Raw genomic sequence first — 13,782 nt, forward strand, 5'->3', positions numbered from 1 at the left:
AATTTATATGGTAAATAAATAAACAGATTTTGTAAATAAAAAAAAGACATTTTTATAATTTTAATTAATTAAATTAATGAATTTAAATTATAATTATATTTACCAATCATATCTTTTGGTCATGTGGGGTTTTTGAAACTCCATAGACTTTTAGGATAATCGTACTACCGTGTGAGTTAATAAAACTTCACAGGTATAATGATTAAGATCTCTATATTTAAAAATATGCGTTTTATAATTACGCATTAAAATATATTCAAAGTGAATATTATTTAATCCTTTTATCGTGTGAGACCTTGTATCTCTGTAGATATTGAGGATAATCTCGTATTGTGTAAATCAATAAGGTTTCATAAATATGAGAGTAAAACTTATATGTTAATATAAGTTTAAAGGGCCCATCTTTAAATTTAACTCTCTTGTTATAACCCAGATTAATAATTTATTTAAATCTCATGTGAGATTTCAAGAATCTTCATAGAGACTTAAATTAATCACTTCATCGTGTGGGATAATAAGTCCTCACAAATATAGTGATTCTCAATTTTTATAATAAATAAATGATTTTTGCAAATAATCATATAACACAATTTAGAAAATTAATTAATTAAATTAATGTATTTAAATTGTAATTATATTCACCAATTATATCTTTTAGTCATGTGAGATTTATGAATCTCCGTAGACTTCTAAAATAATCATATTATCGTATGAGTCAATAAGACTATACAGATATTATCGTATGAGTCAATATAACGATTAAGTTTTGAATATACACATATAAATTATATATTAAATTAATTAAATTAAAAGACGTATTTAAATTTAATTCCTTTATTGTGTGAGATTTTAAAATCTCCACAAATATTTAGGATAATCATATTACCGTATAAGCCAATAAGGCTATGCAGGTATGATGATTAAAATTCTTTAAAACATGTATCTACAAGCTAAAAAAATTATTATCAACACTTAAAAATGTACATAAGAATATAAAAAAATAAATTAAATTGCCAAATTCTTTTATCGTGTGAGATTTTAGAATTTCTGCAGATATTTAGAACAATTACATTACCGTATGAACCAATAAGGCTCTGCAGGTATAACAGTTAAATTCCCAATCATAAAATATAAAGAAAAATAATTTTAAACCCTTTCCTTTCTTTATTAAATATTCAAAAATAGAGAAAATAATTAAAATTAAATTACCTTTTACAATTTAAAATACACATATTAAAATTTCAGAAATTATTTTATTTGCAAAATGGTGAATTATTTTTAATTAATTTCTCTTCAAAAAATATTTTCACCAACAAACTTTTAAATCTGAACTACATGGACTTTGATCCCCATCACAGGGTATGTAGGTCTCAGGGTCAGATTCTGAGTCAAGTCCGTCCTCCCTCGTAAACAAATAAATATTTCTCACTTAATTCTTATCATTTTTATCAAACACATAAATATAAAAGGGATAATTAAAATAATTATAAAACTATATTAATAGAGCATAACAAATTTTAGGTAAACGTTCTAACGAACAGGTGTTGTGGGGTGCCTAACACCTTCCCCACATTCAACCGACTCCCAAACCTATTCTCTGATTTCGCAAATCACCCTTATCATCCCTTTAATCAGTTTCTCGAGATTTACCTCAAAATTTTAGTGGCGATTCCTCATTCGATCCGGTTCCCACTGCGAAGGCCGGGGCCTCCACTAGCGCGCCGTCCGCATCGCATTTTTTCGGGTGCAACAACTACTACTACTAATAATAATAAAATAAACGTTGCTAGAAATAATTATTTAAGAAGTGCACTGTATGTGTAATGGGAATTGGTGTTGATGAGGCAATTGTAATTCTCAAATATGACAAATAAATAAGACTCCTAAAATGGCCAAAAAAGCGAAAAGCGAAAAGCGAAAAGCGAATGGAAAACTATAAGCAGACGGAAAGACAGCTAAAAGGAAGTGAACATAAATAGAGTATGATTCAAGAGGGAATCTAACTAAAGCAGGAATGCCCCATAAAGTGTGGCCAAAAAAGAAAAATGCCCCAAAAAGGACAAAAAAATATTACAATTAATCTGCTTGCATCGCTGGACAAATGCCAAAACATGACCGCAATTAGATGTCATAATCAGGCACCGGCCTTATCCTCGTTCAAAGTACTTTTTGCCTTTTTGAAACAGAGGTTCAAACCACTAACCTTAGTGGTTTAATATATATATATATATATATATTATGCATTATGTGCATGTATGTAATAATTTTTTTAATTTCAATATAACATGTTCCTTCAATTTTTTTTATATTTTTACTAATCTCATCAATATTAATATAAAAAAATATAAAAAATGAAAGTATATAAAATTTCAAATATGCTTCTATTAATAAATTCAAAAAATGATATCATATTACCTTTTCTCTCTCATAAAGGGTAATTTTAAAAATATTTTTTAAATATTACCTAAAAAATCACACTATAACTTATAAATGAGATTAAATGAATATTTTAAAATGTGATTAATAAATAAGATCAAAGGAAGTATATATTTTTATATGCACTAATGATATTCCTCTCTCATCCTTAAGTCCGGAACCAACCTTAAATGTTAGGGGGGCCAATTTTTGGAAAACAAAAATATATTATTAATTTTAAATTTTTAAGATTTATCATACTATTTTAAAAAAATTAATTTTATAATTAAAAATATTAGATAACAAATTATGTATAATTATATATCTTTTTTAGAAAAACTTAAGATGCGTGATTTTTACCCCAATAATTTTAATAGTTTTTGTAACTTAAACAAGACATGACAAGGCTCCCTTTAATAATTAATAAGGGTATCATTGAAATATTAAAATGTTTTTAAAAAATACAAGAATCTAATAGTTTTTCTAATTTACATGAAAAAATGTTGAGAAGAATATATAAATTGGGGTGAAGGGAGTACTACCACAATATAAAATATCTTCTAAAAGCTTTCCTTGATTCAAAATATATGGGAATTGTGTTGAGTTTATAATTGTTTTTCAACTATACCCCTACTTAATTTATTACTTTGTTTGAAAAATTATATATTAAAATTTCAATTATTATTATTGTGACACTTATATAAAGTATTTAATGAAGGTATAATTAAAAAGTTGTGCAATTTTTTAAGAGACTAAAATTTTATCTAACTTTTTTATAAAAATCATGAAATAATTACCAATGCCATATATTTTAGTTTAGAGAAAATATGCATACAAAATCCTCTCTCAGTATATATGCATGTGTGTAAAATGGGAGATTTTTTTATATATATACAAGATCAAGGTATCCACAATCAATAGTTGTGACTAACCCTCTCACCGCAGGATTTGTCATAAAGGAACAAATGACTGATTATAAAGCGCTCTCCATTTACATTAATAAAGGATATGGAAGGTTATTTTGATTAGGGGGGAGTTATGTGGAGACTGTGTGATGTTGTGAGCCGTGAGGGAATGGGTGAGGGAAGCTACTAATCCCAAGTCCTATTATTTATACAAAGGGTATTGGGTTGTGGGCCCCCCTTGCAATACACACAGTTCCGCCCCAGCCTCAAGTGAATATCTTACTGGAAATAAATACTTCTAAAATTAACCTCTTGCAAAATAAATATAATTAAGTTTTTTCCCTTTCGTTATCTAATCAAAATTATCCTCTGCAATGCTAAATACATGCTAGATTTAAAATAAATACTCCCTTCATTTAAAAATATGAGATATTTTTTAATTTTTCAAGATGTAATTATTTTTTTTTCAAAAATGTCCCTATTAATGAATAATTTTATATTTATTGTAGGATGTTTAATAAAGATAAATATAAAAAAATAAGGTTAGTTTAAAAGTAGATAATTATTTTATTGAGAGGTAAGATTTGATTAAAAATATTTTATATTTTTAAACAAAGAGAGTAATATATATACCCCACTTCTTCTGCCTCTTCTCCCTCTCAGTTTTTTTTTATTTAACCAAAAAGGAAATATATGCATTCAAAACTCAGTCAAATACAACATTACAAGTCTACAACATATCCGAGATTCATATGATGCGGTATGTATTATTTCAGCACCCTAATTCTAATATATTCGCGCGCGCACAGATACATTAATTTAAGGTTGTATGAGTAATAGAAATTTTTTATGGCAAAAAAAAAAAAAGTTAGTGCGAATCCTTATCTTTTTTTTTTTTTTTGAAATGGTTGGAGACTCATTTACAGCTTTTGGATTTGGAATAAACTTAGTTATGAAGGACTTACTTTTTTGCTATAATATCATTGGGAAGATTAGTCTACGTTATCAATGATCAGCAAATATTTAGTAATGAAATGAAATGAATTAAAAAAATTAACATAAAAATGAACTAAATCATCTTTTTTCCTCATAATAAATATAATAAAACTCATTAATATATAGTATAAATGTAAAAATTATCACATCCTTAAAAAATTTTAAGAATTATGATTTTCAACCCAATAAAAGAAATAACCCATTTTCTTTATAAATGTGATTCATTATTCCTTTAGATCATCTCATTTTTACTTTATCTTTTCAATTTATTTTATTTTATTTTTTTCTAATAACTAAACGTGGCTTGAGTGTTTCATTATGGTTTCCTCCTCTGTCTCCTCTATGTCTTCTCTGCTCCTCCTTTATTTATGTTCCTTTGACTTCCAATTCCAACAACTTGTGCTCTTCATCAAGGCATTATAATGTAAGTATAACAATAAATTGATCAGAAGCTAAGGAAGATATTTCTGTTTTTGGGGTTTAATTTGGAGAACACACGAACATTTCACGATGAAACTTGTTGAAAGCACATTACAAGGCATAGAAGAACAACACTAGAAACCACACATAATCCTCAAAAAAAAGCTTCACTATAAAAGCCTACAGTCTAAGGTAAAACCATGACACACACAACTAAACAGCACACGGCTTCAATTAAAGTGGCAAAACTACTTAAAGCATATTACAGTAAAACAGAAACAACACAAAATCAAAACACCAGAAAAAGGAGTGATGCAGATTATCAGACAAGAAGCATTGTTTACTTTTTCGGGGGAGGTGGCTTCTTCCTCCCATAACCTATTCGGTCCCCTATCTGCTTCGTGTTGTTTCCCTTTGAGGAGGATGACCCCTTCGATGCATTACTTCCATTGCCATTGCTGTTGTTATCCTTAGAACCAGAGATTCGTCCGTAACCTATAGAATCTCCGGTGCACTTTCCTCCCTTTGAATCATTTGAAGAACTCATCCTGCATATAGCAATCATCATTCACTTATTATCTTTTTCCCCCTATATATAAATGAACTAGCTACCCAGAAAATAAGGAATATGATTCGACACAACAGATATGGCTTTGGAAGCTCAACAAGTAAAATGTATATGATGAATTTAATTGAGAAGCAGGCAATTTGAGAGTATTTATGCGATTAAAAACAAACCCACGAGATATGAAAGACAGAGCAAATTCTTAGGAAAGAACAAAATAGCCAAGACCAAGAAGCAAACAGATAGATCCAACCAGCAACAATACACTCACAAGCCTCGGACAAGCTATGCCTAGAAAATCTCTATACAGCAAATTATGTAAACCATCAGGAGGATCACATAAAATATATATGTTGAATTTAAAACGGTACGCGGAAGTAAAATTCTCAAATGCTATACCAAGATATGCCCACTTGGGAACTATTTGTGCCATTAAGAACAAAAACAGAGGATTTCACTCAAAAACAGAATATGTGAAAGATAGAGCCAAGACACTCTGGTGAGGGATGGAAAATCTCAGAACCAAGGGGTAGGAGGTGCAAAATATTGCACCTTATTAAGAATCAATAAGTAAAGATTTCAAGGACATAGATGTAAAATATCAAAATTTTTAATATTCACCCACCAGACCCAGGGCAAATTTTCAGAAAAGGTCAGCCTTGCAGGTGGGCTTTTCCAGGGCACCTCCTCTACTCTTATCAACCAGACAACGAAACTGCCAGATTCAACAAACAGCGGCAGATCGAACAAACAACAGAATCGGAAAAAGAAAAGAGGGGGAAGCCCATGACTACGTGACGGAACAGGGAGCGACGAGGACAAACTGAAATACATTAGCCGTTCCCTTGATCTCGCCTGAAACAAATTCAAGCTGTGGCTCCGGCTAGGTATGGAAGTAACCCTCAACCAAAGCCTGAAGCACTTCGATCAATCCTTGTATGCTAGAATACTGATCAGATCCAAGCACCTCCTGCATCAGCTAAGCTAAAATGGAAGCAAAGAACGTGATAGGAATACAAACGTAAAGAGGAATTGCTCGTTCCTCAGTCCTGACGCTTGCGTTAAATGAACGGTGGCTGCATGCTTGCCTACGTTCTGTGTTGATCCCATTAGAGCAATCAAAACGAACAAGCAGACCCAAATATGTGGAGCGAAGGAGATGAAACAAAACCTCCAAAAACAGAGCAGGGTAAAGAGAATGGAAGACTGAGCAGCATTGTCACCACTTTACTTGAGGCTCAGACTGAAAAATAAACATTGCAACCCAATAAAAACATCTGAGTAATGGACTGCGTTCTTTTCAACGAGTTTCTGGACGTAACAAAAAGAAAATGGTAAGATGCAGGGTGACATTAGCATAGGGGAGTTTACCTGCAGGGCTGCCAAAGGAATGCTTTGAAGCTTTTACACCGGTGACCTTAAAAGTTAAAAGAACTTAGAGCTTGATTCCAATGGAGCGAAGAGGAGGACAAGGTTCGGCCGCTCTGCTTCTAGAGAACAGAGTGAGCAAAGAAGAGTGAAGAGATTACGTGTTTTCAGTGAATTTTATGCGAAGGAACACAGAGAGAGAGAGAGAGAGAGTTTGAATCAAACGGCCTATGGCTAACAAAGCTGTCTTTATCAGGCTCCCTTTATCAATACTTTACACGTCATGTTTCAACAAGTGGCAAGTGGTAGCGTTTCCTCCCCAACATCAATACCAACTCACGAGTACACGGAAGTAAAATTCTCAAATACCACACCATGATATGCCCACTTGGGAAGCATTTATGACATTTAGAACCAAAACACAGAATTTCACTCCCCAAAAAAAAAAAAAAAACAAGAAGACGTGAAAGATAGAGCCAGTGGTGGAGCTATGACCCTTAAGCGAGGGATGCAAAATTTTAGAACTGAGGGGTAGGAGGTGCAAAATATTACAACTTATTAGTTATTAGGAATCAATAGGTAAAAATTTCAAGGGCATAGTTGCAAAATATTTAAATTTTTATATTAAATTTTCAATATTCCGCAAAGTGAGGATGCGTTTGCCTCGCCTCACCCCGGTGGCTCTCCCGCTGGACCGAGGGAAAATTCACAGAAAAAGTCAGGCTCGAAGATGGCCTTCTCCTGGACACCGTCTCCACCAACAAAACTGCCAGATTCAACAGTGGCAAACCAACGAACAACAGAATAGGAAAAAGGAGGAGGTTCTCTTCAACAACCAGCGTGTTTACCCGGGTCTGAAACGGGTTTTCCGACCCGAACCAAAAGCAGCAAAATGAAACGAATTTCAAGGCAAGAAAAGCTTTTTCATGATCCAGAGAGAATTTCTAACAGCCCACTCACTCCCTATTGTCTCTTCTCCGAGTCCCGCCTCCCTCATCTCTCTCTAATGAGAGTGTTTCCAGACAAAAGAGATCGATCGAGGGGAAATGAGAAGATGCGAAAGAGAAAGGCCGACGGAAGTGAAGATTGAAGTCGTCGACGGTAAAGACGACAAGGTTTATTTTACCAGAGCTGCTCCGGCTAGGTAAAGAAGTGACTCTCAACCAAGGCCTGAAACACATCGATCAGTACTTGTTTGTTAGAGTACTGACCAGCTCCAAGCACCTCCCTCATCAGCTAAGCTCATGAGCACAAGTCTGGAGCAAAAATTGAAGCAAAGAAAATGATTGCAATACAGATTGGATCCTGTTGCAGAGGAATTGCTCATTCCTGAAACTTTCGTTAAATGAACAGTGACCACATGCTGTCTTACGTTCTGTATCGATCCCATAAGCACAATCAAAACAAACAAGAAGACCCAAAATATGTGAAGAGGTAGATGAAACAAAACCTACAAAAACAGAGCATGATAAAAAGAATGGAAGACTAAGCAGCAGCACCACCACTTTACTAGAGACTCAGACAGAGAAATAAACATTCCAACCCAAAATCATCTGAAATTCTGAATAATGGACTGCTTTTCAACGAGTTTCTGGGTTTAAGAGAAGAAAATGATATCAGGATGACATTTGAGCATGTATACAGGGGAGTTTACCTGCAGGGCGGACAAGGATTGCTACGAAGCTTTCGCGCCCGTGACATTAAAAGAACCGAGAGTTCAATTCTAATGGAGCGAAGAGGAAGATGAGTTTCGGCTGGTCTGCCTCTAGAGAACAGGGTGAGCAAAGAAGAGTGTGGACATTGTTAGCGGAAAGAACTTTTACCCGCCCGGGTCGGTTGCTAGTGGCTCCCACAGCCCCAAAAAGCAAGAGCTCTGAATCAGCTCATGATGTGTAAAGGTTCTCTCCTGTTCCCGCGAATTAGTGACTGTTGGCACTTGCACACATATAATTTATCCTTTCTTTGATCCTACTAGTTTTAATATTTTGCATCAAATTTTAATGATCTGTCCTTTAATCCATGTTAACTTAGAGGTTTGCGTCTGCCCCTAAGTCTGAACCCATCCATACCTTTGTTTCTGTCTCAGAAATCTAAAAAAACCTTACTTGGGCTCCCCTCCAAATCCAAGTTTTGATAATAAATATATATCTTATGTTGATTAGTTGTTGCATGATCATGATTTAAGTTTAGGTTATGTTGTCCAAATATATATATATATATATAAAATAAATATATACGAACCAAAGGAATTGGACTCCCAGTCCCTCCCAACAAGATGATGGAGTCCGCTATTCTCCTCCAACCCTCCACTATATGTGAAAAAAAAATATATATATATATATATATATAGAAAGTCAAATTTCATTATATTAAAACGAAAAGTGAACCATTGAGGTCAGAAGCAGATATAAACACACATAGCAACAACATAGAGACAAAAGGAATGCAACGTAAGCATACCGAAAACAGAAAAGAAATGGAAAGCTTGAAGAAATCCAATTACCAACTTATAAATTATTTTTAATATTTTTTTAAAAAATAAATTCCACAATTTTCACTAGTAATTGGCTTGCTTTCCTTTTGTACTGTTATTGTCATGGCCATTATCTATAAATTTATGCTTTGTAGAACGTCATTAATTCAATAATGTTGTGTAATTGCAAAAGAGTTCACTTTTAATGCGTAGCTTCCTTACAATTTAAACAAGGATTAAAGACACAAATGGATACTTGCTCAACGAATTAATGAAACAAGAATAAAACAAGAACAAGACCTAATTTCTGAATAAATTATTAACACCCTGGATTAACATTATAATCAATTTTAGGGTCTAAAAAATTAATTATTGGAAAAATTATCCAATAAGCAAAAAAAGTTGATAATTGATTATTAAGCCAGGATTATATTTTAAAATAAGCTTTGGAAGGTTGCTTATATATTCAATTTTACTGTTAAATAATATATTTTATTTTTTAAACAAAGTTTAAAAAATTTAATAATATTAAGTATAATTTTATCAATAATTTAATTTTGAAAAGTAATATCCTTTATGATAATTTGCACAGTTAAAATTAATTTCAGTATTCAAATAGATTACATTATAATATAATTAATTATAATTAAAATTAATCATATTAATTAATTATTTTTATAATTAATTATATCCAATTCAAATTCGCATAGCCCTAAGTTATCACTATGCTCATGCAAGAAATTAAAGATTGGCCTTTAGCATGTGCTCTAACTTTTTTTTATTTTAATATATTTGTCCTTTGCAACAGAAAGAAATTGCATTCAAAACTCAGTCAGTGTCAGATACTCAGATACGATTATAGGATCAACACCGTAAATCCAATATAATAAACACCACACATTAATTTAAGTTGTCACTATCATATCGCCTTATACTTGTGAGGTAGTCTTGTATGAAAAGAAAGAAAGGAAGGAAAGATTATCTTCTTTCTTTGTCATGAATCATTTTGAGCCTTTCCATTTTCAGACATAAGAGGATCATGAATCATTTTGAACCTTTTTATTTTCAAGCTTAAGAGGCCAATCCTCTTAAGCTTAAATTACTATTTTTTATCTTAAAATAATAACTCAATCTCGTTTATATTTGAGTTTAAAAAGATCAATTCAATGAGTTCAATCTGAATTGACAGCTCTAAATATATATTTAATTTAAATGATTTAATTTAATATTAAAATTTTTACAATCTTATTATTAAAGTATATTCTTAATAATTTAGGTATAATTTAAATGGTATAATTTAAAATTAATTTTCATATTTTCTATAAATTACCCATTTAAATATACTTTATACATAGTTCATATTTAATATCCAATTTTTTTATGATTTTTATATTAATAAATATAATATTAAAAATATTTAAAAATTAATTTAAATAAATAGTAAAAATTATTTTAGAATAAAATAAAAGGTCAGGATTTAGCCGCGGCAAGTAGGGACTCCATTCTGACTCCTGCTTTTGGGGGTGTGGGCGCCACAACTCCTCATTCATCTCCCCTCTCCTGTTTCTGTCTCTCCCAATTATACCTTCCACACTATTTTTCTTTTGGGCTTCTATTTCTTAAAATCTACAACTCTACCACCTTTTTTAATGGAGCAGGACAGAAAACAGGGGAGAGAGAACAAGTGAGAAACTCCGGATGATCCGTCCTTTTCTCCATACTAGCGTACTCATTCCGTTTTTATACATATAAAAAAATTATGTTATACAATTTAAAAAAATTAATTAACTATAATAATAATATTCTAAAATAAAAAAATAAATTAAAATATCCTGTATTAATCAACATAAGTATGCATTAATTATTTTTTATTAATGTAAATTATGAGAATTGAATTAAAAAATATATAATAAATACTTATTAAAATAATTTATTTTATTTATAAAAAATACAAGTGAAAAGTGATAATTTTTTTAATAATAAAAAATGAAGAAAGTAGAGGTTTGCATCTACCCTTGAGTGGCTCAGCTTGAATCCAATCCATCCCCTTATCTTTGTCTTAGAAATCTCAAAAACCTTACTCTAGCTCACCCCCAAAATCCTAGTTTTTGATCATAAAAATATATATATATATATATATATATATATGTTATGTTGATTAGTTGTTGCATAATCATAATTTAAGTTTCGGTTATGTTGTCCAAATAAAGAAATAAATATAAGAAGTTAAAATGTATATTTAATTTTTTAACTTTATATAACATTTTATTTTAGTTCTTTAATTTTATAAAATATATTTTTAGTTCTCTAATTCTAACATTGTTAGTTTATCCTAACAAATTATTGTATTAAATCTTCAAATATTGACAAAATATTTTTAAATATTAGCATATTAATTTTAATTTTTTAAAAATAATAATGATTGATACATAAAATAATCATTTGAAACTAAAGATATTAGGATTAAATGACTAAAAATATACCTTACAAAATTATAAGATTAAATTAAAATCTTATATAAAGTTAGAGAATTAAAAGTATACTTTAGCCTATATAATAATTACTCACTCCATTCAAAAAAATATAAAACATTTTTAACCAAATCTTGCCTCTAATAAAGTAATTAATGATCTCCACACTAATATCATATTTTTCATATTTATCCTCATTTAATAAATTATTTTATTTTAAAATAAATATAAAGTGGTTTAAACACTAAAAATATTTTACATATTATACTCCCTTCATTCAAAAATTTGAGGTATTTTTAACTGAATCTCACCCCAATAAAATAGTTACATACTTTCAAATTAACCCTATTTTTTTATATTTATTCCTATTAAATACCTTATAATAAATATAAAGTTATTATCAATAGGGGCATTTTTGAAAAAAAATAATGATTATACCTCAAAAAATTAAAAATATCTTATATTTTTTAACATCAAACACTTCAAAAAATACCTTATATTTTTAAATGAAGAGAGTATTAGTTAATCTTTTAAGTTTTAGTTCATTTTATACTAAGAGATTTATATTTCAGTATTTTATTATAGATATTTTATTTAAAAAATTTAAAAATGTCTTATATTTTTTAACATCAAATACATTAAAAAATGTTTTATATTTTTAAATGAAGGGAGTAATATTTAACTTAGCTTCTTAAAGCATGGAATATATGTAAAACAAAGGGATTGGACTCTCAGTCCCTCCGACGAAATGACACCTACAATCCCCCTTCTCTCATGTTGTTATTTTGAACAGATATACACGTATGTCGTGTATTGGATGTATAATATACCGTATACAATCATCTTTTTTATTTATATATTTAAATAAAAAATATATATCATATGTAGTCATTGCTTAGTACTGTTAACTTTCCTTTAATAAAAAGAAAAACAATACTATATATTTATAGCGCGCGCGCACAATGTTAATATTTTTTAAATTAAACTGTGTTTTGGTTAAAAAAAAAAAACTGTGTTGAACAATCATCATACAGATTGTCTATTCATATGAGTATATATTTAATTTTTTTATTATTCAATTTTGCAACACTATCAATTAAGAGTAACTTAAATTTGTCAAACATATAAGTTGTTAATGCATATATTGGTTTATTCTTTTAACACACTTTTATTATTAACTATCCAATTTTTTTTTGGGGTTAAAAACATCAATATGTAATGACAAATAATAAAAACGTGTTTCTAATCTAAACATTTTTATATATTCTATACAAATTTTTCTTAAAATTAATTTATCAAATATATGGTGTCCTCTATTTTATTTTGAGTTTTCTTGAAATGTATATGGAATTAAATTAAACCTACACATAAGTATCATCTAATGATATATTTTTCCTCATAATAAATATTTAAAAATTAAAGATATAATTAAAATAAATATTTTAAGACAGATTCATGTGTGACCTCAACCTCATCTGCTACAGTAGATTATCGCCTTTGCCTGCCATGAAAGTGATTCATTAATTCATTCATAAGAAAACTGCATATTGTTCCAGATATCAACACGGAGGATCATTAAACATGCAGCTAAAGTCACACATAACTTGCGCATACTTAGTTTTTTTTTTTTTTGGGAGAAGACAAATATTATTAATTAGAATCTAAAAGTACCTTCCAGCATTTTAGATAAAATCTCTAGTTCACATTGAGATCCAATTCCTATTAAAAATCATTCTGGCTTTGCTGCTGTAACACATCCCGTAAGAATGATATTGAGCAACATCTCTTGGAAATTTTTTTGCTCAAACCCGGCATGTAATATCACCAAATTATACCATAAACTTAATCATAATAACAATACTTTACCAAAGTAATTGGGATTAACAACCCTATCAACTTTAATTTGCCATGGTAGAAAGAAAATAACTATAATTATAAAGAGTTAATCATAATAGAGAAAGAAAAGACTTAATTTAAAAGTCTACTATAGTTATTAAGATTTAACTTATCATTCACAATCATACAAATAAACCTTACCATAATAGAATAGATTCTATTATGATAAAACAATTTGAAACTCATAGTTATCATAAAATCATTTATAAATCTAGGATCCCTGATTTAAGTTGGAGCCATAATTTGAGCCACGTCCAATGAACTAGCCCGAAA

At 29.9% G+C, this 13,782-nt stretch overlaps 1 protein-coding gene across 1 annotated transcript; it reads right to left on the minus strand.

Moving 5' to 3' along the window:
* Nucleotides 1-4,778: 4,778 nt before the first annotated feature.
* Nucleotides 4,779-6,240, minus strand: LOC129319418 (uncharacterized). Its single transcript, XM_054964483.1, has 2 exons — nucleotides 5,927-6,240; nucleotides 4,779-5,284 (listed from the first exon to the last, which is right to left on the minus strand). The coding sequence occupies exons 1-2, from the start codon at nucleotides 6,133-6,135 to the stop codon at nucleotides 5,077-5,079; spliced, it is 417 nt and encodes a 138-aa protein (XP_054820458.1). The 5' UTR covers nucleotides 6,136-6,240; the 3' UTR covers nucleotides 4,779-5,076.
* Between the last annotated feature and the right edge of the window lie 7,542 nt (nucleotides 6,241-13,782).

The sequence above is a fragment of the Prosopis cineraria genome, unplaced genomic scaffold, assembly GCF_029017545.1.
Source record: "Prosopis cineraria cultivar Desert tree isolate PC_DT_omini unplaced genomic scaffold, ASM2901754v1 PC9, whole genome shotgun sequence".
Classification (NCBI taxonomy): domain Eukaryota; kingdom Viridiplantae; phylum Streptophyta; class Magnoliopsida; order Fabales; family Fabaceae; genus Prosopis; species Prosopis cineraria.